Source organism: Labeo rohita, chromosome 5 (assembly GCF_022985175.1).
Source record: "Labeo rohita strain BAU-BD-2019 chromosome 5, IGBB_LRoh.1.0, whole genome shotgun sequence".
NCBI lineage: Eukaryota > Metazoa > Chordata > Actinopteri > Cypriniformes > Cyprinidae > Labeo > Labeo rohita.
Window position 1 is genome coordinate 13,867,652 of NC_066873.1, and position 14,118 is coordinate 13,881,769.

Here is a 14,118-nt window from a genome sequence, read left to right on the forward strand (position 1 = left end):
GTCATAGTCATAGACAGTAGGAACTGATAATGTAGGAAACCGCAGACAAATTAGTTGCATAATCAGTTGCATGAATGTACCAAAGCAAACACAACTTGTTCAAAAAAATTAGAAACATTTTATGGTGTGTTTCCACTTGGGTAACTGTGTGCTAATTGAGCTTCAACTTTGCAGACTTGAGTGAACAATTTTGAATGCTAGTGCTTTCTAAATGACCACATGGTGTAAGCACTGAGAAATGTAGGGATTTGTGTGTAGAGTTTTGCAGTAACAGTTCACCAAATCTGACTCGTGTTAAAGCAGGAGAATAGTGTTTATAGTTCAGGGAAATGGGTGTGCTTTTTGAAAAATGGCATTATGGTTTTGAAATTTTAGTTCAAAAGACTGGTTATAGTGTTTTAGCAATCAAGAAAAACTGTAATCTATTACTTTTCCTACGTAATAATTCCTACATAATTTGTAATACACAAATATGGTAAAATATCTATTAAAATATCTAAATATCTATTGAGGAGAGGTGAAGTAAACACAGAGGGGACGGTGACAGTTAAAGGGTTAAATGAGAATTCCATGTAAATTCCAGTTCCATTCCTTAATTTGAATTGAATTAAAATTAATATGATGCTGAACTGTAATTAAAATGTAAATAAGGAATAGGAATTACACTGAAGTAAACACAGAAAAAAAGTTTAATTGCTCTAAGTGTTGTTTTTAAATATTTCATTTGTTTAACATTTTTATATTTGAAGTGAGTTTTTCTATAATTTCTATAAAAAATGAAAATTATTATGTATAACATGTTTATATTATATTGAAATTATATAAAACTATGCAAAATGTATAATAAATATGTTTTTTTTTTTTATAAACTGCCGTTCAAAAACTTACAGTATAATGTTTTTAGAGACATGTCGTCTTGTGCTCATCAAGGATGCATTTATTTGGTCAAAAATACAAAAAACAAACAGTAATATTGCGAAATGTTATTACAATATAAAATAATGGTTCCTATTTTAATATTCTTTCAAATATAATTTATTCCTGTGATGCAAAGCTGAATTTTCATCAGCCATAAGTTATTATTATTAGAATTATCTAGAACAGTTGAGCTGCCAAAGATTTTTTTTTAGGATTCTTTGATAAATAAAAAGAACATGATTTATTCAAAATATAAATATTTTCTAACAATATAAGTCGTTTCTATCACTTTTTATCAATAAGTATTAATTGAATACATTTTATTTACCAAAAATTTTTGAAAAAAAGTATCACAGGTTTAAAAAAAAAAAAAAAGAAGCAATTAATATTTAACTGTTTCCAGTGCTGATAATAAATCAGCATATTACAATGATTTCTGAAGGATCGTGTGACACTGAATACTGGAGTAATGATGCTGAAAATTTAGCTTTGATAACAGGAATAAATTAGATTTTAATATATACTAAAATAGAAAAATTATATTTTAAATCATAATATTTCATAATGTTACATTTTTTCTGTATTTTTGATCAAATAAACGCAGACTTGATGAGCATAAGAGACAAAACATTACAAATTTTACTGATCCCAAGCTTTTGAACAGCAGTATATGCAATATTATATATATATATATAAAAATGATTAACTTGATTTTTTCTGTGTGTGTGGAAAGAGACACTTCCTAAATTCTGAATTTCTCCCAACCCCGTTGTCTTATATGATATTCAAATATGTTATTTTTTTAAACAATTAATATCTTATATGCTATTCCATGTACTGTAGGTTTATCAAGAGTGCAGTTCTCTATTTACATAATGTTTGTATTTACTGATTCATGAAACAGTTTAACTGTAAAATCTCTGACTTCATTTACTCCAGGTGAGACTATTCGTATCGTGATCGAGGACTATGTGCAGCATCTGAGCGGTTACCGGCTGAAGCTCCGCTTTGATCCCACACTGCTGTTTACCTCACAGTTCCAGTACCAGAACCGCATTGCTGTGGAGTTCAATCAGCTTTACCACTGGCACCCACTGATGCCTGACAGCTTCCACATTGATGGAGACGAGATTCACTACCCTCAGTTCATTTTCAACACCTCTCTCCTCACCCACTACGGAGTGGAGAAGCTGGTGGAGGCCTTCTCAACCCAACCCGCAGGACAGGTAATGGCACCATGGGGACTGTGGGGTATAATTTAATGACTTTAACATCTGTTCCAAAGAAGAAACAAAGAAACACTGTTTTAAATTGAGGTGCAGTGACTCCACTGAGGCTGCATCTGGGCTACATTTTCTTAATGGAGTTTGTAAATTCTTATGTCTGTTTTTAACATTTCAAGCATCACTTCCAATGAGTTTACCACCCTCATCGACTGAAACATATCTGTGAGTGTTTTTTTTTTGCAGGAAGGACATGGAAGAGTTCTCCATAGATCTTCTTTCATCATTTACTTACCCTCATGCCATCCCAAATGTATAACACTTTCTGTCGTCTGTGGAGATTTTTATTTACAAAATCCATTTTTGTGAGTATGTTGTGTAAGTACATTGTGAAGTGTGGACCTAATATGCCCCTTTTTACACAATGTAATATAAGTCTCAGATGTCATATATTATTACTCACTTTGTCTTACACACACACCCGTTGGCTAAATTGATTAACCAGCGAGAATTGTCTTAGAGTACAGTTGTGTTGGTTTTATGCGGTCATCACAAACTGACTCACAAAGATGGATTATTTGTCCAAAAACCTCAGTTTGTTTTCACGAAAGAATGCCTTATACATCTGGGAGAGCAATGAGTGGACTAGAGTTTAACTGAACAAGTTTAGGCAGAAATATTTGCAGTGTTTACAATAAAAGTATGTGGTTTACTCTGATTGAGAAACTGATGATGAACTGGTGATTTCGTTACGATAAACTATGAGCATTTTTTCATATCATAATCAGGCTTATTAGTAGGATCACACCAAATATAAGCCTGCAGAACATCAACAAAACTCTGCAGAACCTGAACTGATGTTGGGCAACACTGAATTCCACATTCCAAAATTTCTTCATACAATACGCATTACATACATGGCATTATATATTTTTCATTATTAGAAATTTTTACCTATTTTTAAAGGGAGGTCTAATGCTTTTTCATGCTTTGTGACTTGTTTACACTTTTGGATTCTCATGCTAATGCACATGATCAAATTCTCAAAAAAATAAGTTGGACGTATGACGGAATATTTCTGTGCCAGATACACTCTTTCAGGGTTTGTATAAGTTTTTTTCAATTATGTTCCTGCATGACATCATAAAGGGCAGAATTTCTTGTGTGGGCACTTGTCCCGGACAGCTGTGTCTATTTTTTATAAATCGGATAAAACTAAAGATATGAAGAATGCAATACTACTCTATAGGTACTCAAGATTAACATCAGATTGGAAGAAACTGTGTGTTATTTCTGCTTTAAAGGAGAAGTCCACTTCCAAAACAAAGATTTACAGATAATGTACTCACCCCCTTGTCATCCAAGATGTTCATGTCTTTCTTTCTTCAGTCGTAAAGAAATTATGTTTTTTGAGGAAAACATTTCAGCATTTTCCTCCATTTAATGGACTGATATGTTGCCATGATTTTGAACTCACAAAATTCAGTTTAAATGTGGCTTCAAATGATCCCAAATGTGTTTGTAAACGATCCCAGCCAAGGAAGAAGGGTCTTATCTAGCGAAACGATCGGTTATTTTCATAAAAAAAAAACAATTTATATGTGTATTCACTCTGTGTATTCTGGTTCAAGACAGTTAGGCTATGTTGAAAAACTCTGATTGTATTTTTTTCCCTCAACTTCAAAAATCATTTCAAAATCATCCTACATCACTGCAGAAGTTCTGGCCCAGTCTTTGCAAAGTGAACATGCAAAGAAGATCAAACACCCTTAACAAAAAAGGTAAAATAGCGATATAGGATGATTTTGAAGTTGAGGGAGAACATGAGATGGGAGTTTTTCAACATACCCTAACTGTCATGAACTGGAACAAAAACAGTCCAGGCAAAGTAAGACAAGACGAGTGTTTGGCTTTAAAAAGTATATAAATTGTATGATTTTTATGAAAATAACCGATCGTTTGGCTAGTAAGACCCTTCTTCCTTGGCTAGGATCATTTACAACTGCATTTGGGATCGTTTGAAGCTGCATTTAAACTGCATTGTGGAAGTTCAAAATCAGGCCACTTTAATGGATTCAAGTATGATTGTACTACTGAATTTATTGTATATATTATTTTTATAGCATATATTATTTTTGTAAGTAACTAGGGTTAAAGAGGGCTTTTTTGTATTTTTAATCATAAATCTCTTTGTGTTGTGACAGATTGGAGGTGGTTATAATATTCACCCAGTGGTGTGCAAAGTAGCTGAGGGGGTCATCATTGAATCAAGGGAGCTTCGACTTCAGCCCTTTAATGAATATCGCAAGAGATTCAATCTGAAACCATACACGTCGTTCTCAGAATTGACAGGTAGGTAATATAAAATCACAAAAGAAGACAAATCATCATTATTGATGCCTGTAAAAAGCTTCTTGTGATTTCTTGAATTCACTGTGGACTTTGTTTTTAACAAGGTTTGTACAAGGTGCTTAAAGTGCTTGAAGTACTTGAATTTGACTTTTTGAAATTTAAAGGAGGACTTCTTCCAGAAGAAAAATTTACAAATAATGTACTCACCCCCCTTGTCATCCTTGATGTTTATGTCTTTCTTTCTTCAGCTTTAAAGAAATTATGTTTTTGAGGAAAACATTTCAGGATTTTTCTCCATATAATGGACTGCTATGGTGCCCCGATTTTGAACTTCCAAAATGCAGTTTAAATGCGGCTTCAAACGATCCCATTGTGGTTGTAAACGATCCCAGCCGTAATCTAGCGTAACAATCAGTTATTTTCATAAAGAAAAAAATACAATTTATATACTTTTTAATGAAAAACGCCCATCTTGTCTTACTCTGCCTGGACTGGAAACTCAGAATCAGTGTTCACTGTTTCGAAGTGCTCCAATTGAAGCGCTTATTGCGAATCATTTGATTCAGATTGGGATATCAAATTGTGTATCGCAAATCATTTTATTTAGATCAGGATTTTGGAGCAGGTTTGCAAATCATTTGATTTAAATCGGGACTCTGGAGTAGGTTCATGAATCATTTCTGTGCTCCGAGTCCTGATCAAAAATGATAGTTTGTGACTCATTATTCAGATCAGGACTTCAAAGTGTGGCTCACAAATCATTTGATTTAGATCTGAAATTCGCAGCAGGTTCGCAAATCATTATTCAGATTACACTTTGAAGCGTGAATCATTTGTTCAGATCGTGCATATTGCAAATAATTTGAGTTAGATCAGAACTTTGGAGCAGGTTTGTGAATCATTTTGTGAATTGAATGATTCGCGATCAACGCTCAGAGTCCTGATCTTAAATGGTTCAACTTCGAAGCGCGAATTACAAATCATTTGATTTAGATCAGAACTTGGCAGCATTTTCATGAATCATTATTCACATCGGAACATCGGAGCACGACTTTTTTGATTCAGATCAGGAATTCGGAACACATATCACAAATCATTTGATTAGGTCAGAACTTCAGAGTGGGTTTGTGAATCATTTCGCAAATTGAATGATTTGCGATCCGCTGATGTGAAAAGATGATTTGCGCTGATATGAAAAGATGATCACTGATTTGCGATCCGCTGATGTGAAACGATGGTTCACAAATCATTATTCAGATTGGGACTTCGAAGCGCGGATCGCAAATCATTTGATTTAAATCGGAATTTCGCAGTGGGTTTGCAAATCTTTATTATAGGGCTGCACGATAAATTGAAATGAAATCGCAATCATGATTAAAGTGCCCCTATTATGCCATTTTAAAGGTTGCTAATATTGTTTTAAAAGACTCCCAAAACAGGTTTACATGTATGCAAGGTCAAAAAACACTTCAGTTTTCTCCAAAAATAGATTTAATTTGACCCTATTTCTAAATGATTTATGACTCGTGCAAAGCAGTTCGAAGAATCAGACTCTCTAAACCCCTCCTTTCCGTGAGCCCTCACTGCTGTGATTGGTCAGACGGCGCAGTCCTTTATGATTGATCTAGTGCGTACAGCGCTTGTCGGAAAACGAAACGCCCATTGCTATAACTGACTGACAGCCCCAGAGACTTGTCAATACATAGAAAAGATGGCATCGATTTTACAATTCCAGCCAGAGTCTGATGATGAAACGGCTGAAGTGGCTGATCGACAAGATAGCACGGTCTACCGTGGAAAGTGCTTGCAATTTGCTTATGTAAGCGAACCAGGCAAACCTCTATGTTGTAAACTTCAACATTGTATAATGCATTAAGGCGGCTTTCACACCGAATGCGGAAAGAGCTGTGCTGGCCGCTGGGTTCAGTGCAGCCCTACAGAGCGCAGCGGCAAAAGTTCATTTGAACAACTCATTTGAACTTTCTCTGCAGCGTGCACGCTCCACTGCATGTGCGCTTTGGTCAAGGCAGAAACAAGCTGTCCTCGCAGGGCGGAAGCAATTAAAATGAATGGGTTTCATAGCACAGCGCTTTCCACATTCGGTGTGAAAGCCGCTTCGTGCGCCATCCTTCGTGCACCTCTGTCAGACTATAGTGGGTCCACAGCTGAACAACAGAACTACAGAAGCGTGATTTAGCCGGTTAGCATGACATGTGCAGGGTTGTTACACAACATAACATACACAACTACTTATTTTGAATGATCGCTTGAAAATACAATCTTTGTAGGTTCATCATCTTTTGGAAGTGAATATAAAACAATTTTACTCACAGCGCAGGATACAGCGTCTTCCATATAATGTACGTGTAAATTTCCATGTGACGTAAACCACATGGAAATGTATGGGCGGGCAAGTTGTTCGCGACGTAGAACGTGGGTGGACATTATGCAAATGTGTTACTTCCTGACGTGTGGCCGTAACAGAAAAAGATTCGAAATCCTGACGACTCGTTCAGGCAAATGTGAGCCGACTCTTTTTTTAATAGACAATAACTTTATTTATCGTGTACTGTCGGATTCACAACTTTGCAGATAGTTTATGTTCACATACAGCTACATGACACACTACATGAAAGATCATATTTGAAAAAGCATAATAGGGGCACTTTAAGCAAAAAAAATCTTGTCAGGGAAACATGATTTCTGTGATCAGTAGTAAATCTCCATCTAAAGGTCAGAGGGCGCTATCGTGTGGAAACTCCAAATACACCCGAAGAAGAAACCCAGGAAATCACAATCGCTGCTGCTGAATAAACAGAAGATTTAACTGCTTTCACTGATGTAACGTGACTAATAAACACACGACTACGACAATGTATGGTTTATCTAAGTTCTTATTATAATTTTCCTTATAATACACAGTGTTGGGGAGTAACTAGTTACATGTAACGGAATTACGTAATTTAATTACAAAATAAATGTAATTGTAATTAGTTACAGTTACTGAGAAAAAATATGTAATTAAATTACAGTTACTTTTGAAAAATGCCAGTGATTACAAAGGGGGGTTACATCTGAATTTTTTCACACACCCACCCCCACTTACAGATTTAATTGACTTCTTTTAAATTGCATTGGCTGCTGTAAAATGAGACACCAGTGTTTCAGGAGTTTAGGACACAGAACAGGACACATGCTTATTCGATAACTGTTTTATTTCCTATTTGGGTTTATGCATAAACTTTACTTTTTTAAGATTGTTTTTTCCAAGGCATTGTTAGATGCTAGTGTTTTCTGTCATAACTATGCAAACATTTGATTTCAAACCCAGTATCATAGCTATTTCTTGTTATGATGTTAATTATATTATGATCTTGTTATGACATATAGCACAACTGCGCTCACGGTGACCCGAGTTCAATTCCCGTCTCGAGATCCTTTGCCGATCCCGCTCCCCTCTCTCCTCCCAGCTCTTTCCTGTCATGTCTCTACTGTCCTATCACAATAAAAGGCATAAAAAGCCCAAAAATATAAGTAAAAAGTCAGTGCTATATGCTTGATAATTTTTCTTGGCGGAAGCTTGGAGAAAGCGTTTTGTTAGCTAATAAAATATTAAAGCTTCATTCAATATTATGTGTACAGTTTCTTAATTCTGTCATCCTGGTATCGTGGACTTGCTCTGTTGTTTCATACAAACGCAGCTGCTGCCATTTTTTTTTTTTTTTTTTTTTTTGTACATTGTAATGGATTATAAGATAACTAACAAACTAGTACTACTACTTAATTATTTATGTGGTGAAATGTTGTGTAAGAAAACTGGTATGACTGTACTGTATCCCTAAAATGTCTAGTTTGAACTTGCTGTTTGCTAGTAACTGATTTCTTCATGGAAGCTGGAAGCGTACAAATATATCTAATAATTTTGACACGAAACATCTAATAATCTATCAAGCAGCTGTGTAATAAGTGGGATAATGTACATTCAGCCAGTTGTTATCGCAAAATAAAGATGTATATTATCCCTTACTTATTATAATCTTAATTCAAGTGATAAAGAATTTTTAAAGTCTGACAGTAATCAGTGTTGAGTGCTACTGTAAGGCTAACTCTGCCTGGTTTAAATGTTTCAAAATGATTAACAGTTGAAAAAATTATTATTATTAAATTTAGAATTAAATTTAGAAAAGTAATCAAAAAGTATTTAAAAGTAATGTTACATTACTTTAATAAAGTAATTGAAAAGGTACACTACTTATTACATTTTAAATCAAGTAACTTGTAATCTGTAACCTATTACATTTCCAAAGTAACCTTCCCAACACTGATAATACAGTATATAATAATGCAATGCCTTTATCACTGCTTAGAATATTATGAATACTATGCATGCCTTATTCTGTGTAAAAAGCCACATCACCTCACAGAAGGATTCATTTCAAACACTCGACTGACGTTATGAACTGAGTTTGGAGTAAAAACATGTTATTAAATATGATATTTTCACATGCTTTCAGATGTAGCACTATTTACTACACAGAGCCAATGCAGCTGTCATAATTGCAGAACGATTTCTTTCAATTTCATTATCGCGTGATTAAATCGTCTGAACGCGTAATGAACGTGATATAGCATAGCTTGTCAGTGAACTGCGGCTCTGTGTACTAAATGCTGCTACATCTGAAAGCACCTGCTGGAGATTTACTACTGATTACACAACCGGCTTTATTGACAAAATGCGCATGACAGTCACCTTCGAATAATCGTGCAGCCCTATTACAGTTTTTCTCAATTGCTTAAACACATTTCTTGAAATTATGCCTCGCTTTTGCGAAACTCTAAACACAAATCCGTAACTTCTAACTCAATTCTCCGAACTTACTATATTCAGGTCAAAATGAAGCTCTCCACTCAAAACAACTCAATCTTGCTGAAAAAAACAAACTTTTCTCTTAGACATGACACACAAACCCTCAAAAACACACACACTACAACACAGTTTTACACACTGATGAGATCAATTGAAAACAATACTACGAAAACTGGTAATAACTGTTGCTTGGAAAAAAAAAATAATGAATACAACAAATGTATGCATTTGCAAGTGTTTTAATCCTTAATTTATTGTACTGTAGAGTACAGCACAAAACAGCAAACAACAACAAAAATAATTATTCTACCCCAGCATCCTGTCTTTGGTCTGGGACAGGCCAAACAACCTCCTCAACATCACACTCTAATTGGTTATAACCCTGGCACGCATCAGCTAAAATATAGCAGACTGCTTGTTTTCTTGCCCTTGCCCTTCCTATTTCTCTTCCATGTTGTTATTGTCGTCCTCCTCCTTCTTCTCCTCCTCTTCCTCTTTCACCTCCTATTCTTTGTCTTCGAAATTGCATATTACTGTATGCGGGATATTGATTGAAAAAGACCGGATAGGATACACAGTTACACTTTTACTAGTGGTCTGACAAAAAAAAAAATCAACATAAAAAAATGAAATAAAATATAAATACATTACAAAGTCATTGTGAAATAGAAAAGAGAAATATGGGCAAAGGCCGAAATATAAATTAGAAAGTCCAGAATTTGTAACTCTTGTGTTGTCCTCTGTCTATATATGCTTCCCAACTGAAGGTTCATGAGATGTTGAGATGTACCTTTGAGCTATTACAGAGAACTGCTTTATCATCAGTTGATCTGTAGTCTCTACATTAGTGAAAGTCAGTATTCACTTGAACAATTCATGGCAAATTTACAAAAAGTCTAATAGAAATGTGTAGAATATGCTTGACAGCTAGATCAAAAATGTAGCATTTACTGCAAAGACATATACAATGAGCTAATGACTTGATGTTTTGAGGGGAAAGACTATAGCAACATGACAATAGGAACTGATAATGTAAGAAAACCGCAGACAAATCAGTTGCATAATCAGCTGCATGAATATACCAAAGCAAACGCAACTTGTTAAAAAAAATTGCACAATGTGCACAAGTGACTAGATGATGTGGAGGTTGAACAAGTAGTTTTGAGAATTTCATTTCTGATCTGAGAAATGCACCAAACTAAGCTGACTTTGGCACTTTTATCTCCATCGAAGGTTCTGATTGGTGTGTGATAGATTTTGACTCCTAGTGTTTCCACTTGGGTAATTGTGTGCTAATTGAGCTCAAACTTTGCAGACTCGAGTGAACAATATTGAATGCTAGTGCTTTCTAAATGATCACATGGTGTAAGCACTGAGAAATGTAGGGATTTGTTTGCAGAGTTTTGCAGTAACAGTTCACCAAATCTGACTCATGTATTAAAGCAGGGGAATAGTGTTTATAGTTCAGGGAAATGGGTGTGCTTTTTGAAAAATGGCATTATGGTTTTGAAATTTTAGTTCAAAAGACTGGTTATAGTGTTTTAGCGATCGAGAAAAACTGTAAGATCGGAATTTTGGAGCACATATCGTGAATCATTTGATTTAGATCGGAACTTCGAAGCGCGTTCGTGAATCATTTTGCAAACTGAACGATTCACGATCTGAAAATATGGCTTGCAATTTTTTTTTGCAGACTTTATCTGTTTGTCTTTTTAAAATATAAAAGGCATTATTTGATAAGTCTGTTTAAAGTTCTTGAAAATCAAAAAAATAGTGCTTGAAAAGTCCTTGAAAGTCCTAGAATTTCATTTTACAGTGTTTGTACGAATCCTGTTTTAAGAACTTTTGAAGTTCTGAACTTAACTGATTGTTATTTTTAATGGTGTAATGAGAGAAATAAGAACATGCTGAAAATTCAGGGTCAAGTTTTCCAACATCCAACACTTAGATTTTGCTTCCTAATTTCAACAGATTTTTGATCAATTTAGCATTACATCAATTCCTCATCAATTGGTCCCTTGCAAGTAAATGGGTGCCGTCAGAATGAGAGTCCAAACAGCTGATAAAAACATCACAATAATCAACAATCTAAACAATATGACTTCAGTCGATCAGTGAAATGAAAGACTGTGTGCTTGTCATTAACAAATCCATCATTAAGATGTTTTTATATTCACACCATTGCTTCTCTATCCATAATCAGGAAAGAAATATACAGAGACCAAGAACTGTTTATAAGTTTAAATGGTCCAAACAGTCCTAAACAAATATGTTGGTGAATTTTGATGTGAGAGGACAACAGGAGATGGACTTTTCCACTGGAGGAAGCGTTATTATGATGGATCATTAAGTGGTATTTTGTCTAGAAGTGATGGTTTAAAGTTAAAACGCCCCACGGATGGAGTTGTTTCTTACAAACACACAGCTTTAGTTAATGGACTGGAGTTAAGTAGATTGCTTGTCCATTGTTGTAATGTTTTTATCAGCTGTTTGGACTCTCATTCTGACGGCACCCATTTACTGCAGAGGATCCATTGGTGAGCAAGTGGAGTAATGCTAAATTTCTCCAAATCTGTTCTGATGATCTTGGCCTGAGGGTAAATACATTTTCATCTCATTTTAATGTTTGGGTGAACTATTCCTTTCATGTTTAAGCAACGTGAGTGGGTGGTTATCACACAACGCATGAACTACCCACCAGGCCACATTAATATTTACGTATTTGTGTTTTACAGGAGATGAAGAGATGGCTAAAGAACTCGAGGAGCTGTATGGAGATATTGATGCTCTGGAGTTCTACCCCGCTCTTTTGTTAGAGAAGACGCGACCTGGTGCCATATTTGGCCAAAGCATGGTGGAAATGGGGGCCCCGTTTTCCCTAAAAGGCCTCATGGGAAATCCTATTTGCTCCCCTGAGTACTGGAAGCCCAGTACATTCGGGGGGAAGACAGGCTTTGATATAGTAAACTCTGCTAGTTTGAAGAAACTGGTTTGTCTTAATACAAAATGGTGTCCATATGTGTCTTTCCATACTCCTCCACCAGATTATAAACAACAGAGGACATCTCACGGTGAACTTTAGCACAGTATACTTCTGGAATCCATTTAAAATCACTGAGCAAACGTTTGACTCTAATTACAGATGTGAATGAAAATGAATTATCTTGTAAATCAGAAATGAATTAGTAGTTAGAATGATTAGAGTAGTTACCTGTAACAAGGAGACTGAAGAATGAACTTTCATAGTATTACAATATGAGTAACTTTTTTGGATTATGAAAGAATGTTTATTACAACACAGGAGCTTTTTAATGGATATGACTGAACCTTTGCTAAACCCCGCCATGAAAAACAGATTACAGACCAATCCTACATAAACAACTGTTGCTTCTGTTCTTTTATAATACAATGCCACAATACATTCCTGCTTGCTTTATGAGTATATTTTACTGAAAATCATGCTGTTTATGGTCATCTCATAATTAAAGGGGGTGGAGTTTAACAAAGGATGAATTAGAGAACTGACGAAAAGATTGGTGTTTTCTTGCTCCACAGATTTAGTATTCTTGACAATTCACTATAAACAGTGAATATATGGGCATTTGTTGACTTTTTTGTTACCTACTTGATCTAAACCTTAAAAATGGTGTAACCTTATATCATCCGGTTGATTTTGTAACCTTATATCATCCGTTTTTTTTTACTGTAAACTGCCACTCATATTGCCAAACAACCATCCATCCTTTTTTCAAACCGCTTGTCTTGTGTATGGTTGTTGCAGTTTATTCCATGGAAACACCCTGGACGGATGAACAGTCCATTACAGGCCAAATAAACGTTTAGCTTTAATTCATAGTCAAAAGATTTCCGTCCATTATATGATGCTGAAACATTAATTGTATTTGCTGCCTGTCTGTTCTGTTACGTAAATTCGAATGCACTGTTCAACTTGAAATAAATAATTTGCCTTGAACTGTGGATCTGTGATGGCCAGTTTTGTTTTGTTTTTTGATTACAGAGTGTTCACTGTTGTATTCATTTATGATCTTTGATATGAATGAATGTAACCTTATAATATTCCTTTCCTGCCAAGCAAATTATACACCATTACTATGAGATTTTTCTGCAATATGTTTTCGTTTGTCAGAAAGAAATTCACTGGTATGTCTGATTATAAATGATGATTATTTACAAAAGATGTAAGAGAAATAAAAAAGAATTAGAAGAAATAAAACTGCAAATCATCTATTTTACAACAAAAGTGTTTTATTGGTTATTTACCATTTCCAGCAATCTTAACAACAACAACAACAAAAAACATTAGTTTGTGGCCATTAAAGGAGTAGTTCACTTCCAGAATTAAAATTTCTTGATAATTTACTCACCCCCATGTCATCCAAGATGTCTTTCTTTTTTCAGCTACAAAATTTTTTTTTTTGAGGAAAACATCCCAGGATTTTTCTCCACATAGTGGACTTCAATGTCGATCAACAGGTTGGAGGTCCAATTTGCAGTTCCAATGCAGCTTCAAAGGGCTCTACATGATCCCAGCCAAGGCATAAGCGTCTTTTCTAGCCAAACGATCGGTCATTTCAAAATTAAAAATCTATTTTATATACTTTTTAACCTCAAATGCTCATCTTGCACTAGCTCTGTGATGTGTATCCATAATCATGTTGGAAAAGTCACACACAGGTAGTTTGTGTACTTTGGTTACAGGGGTCATCGGATGCCCATTTTCCACAAGTTGATATGATT

General features: G+C 35.0%; 1 protein-coding gene across 1 annotated transcript in view; it reads left to right on the forward strand.

Moving 5' to 3' along the window:
• ptgs1 (prostaglandin-endoperoxide synthase 1) overlaps positions 1 to 13,338 on the forward strand; it is a 32,686-nt gene extending 19,348 nt beyond the window's left edge. Inside the window, 3 exon segments of the mRNA XM_051111013.1 lie at positions 1,858 to 2,144; positions 4,346 to 4,493; positions 12,096 to 13,338. Coding sequence (XP_050966970.1) covers positions 1,858 to 2,144; positions 4,346 to 4,493; positions 12,096 to 12,442 — 782 coding nt within the window. The 3' untranslated portion in view covers positions 12,443 to 13,338.
• Positions 13,339 to 14,118: the final 780 nt, after the last annotated feature.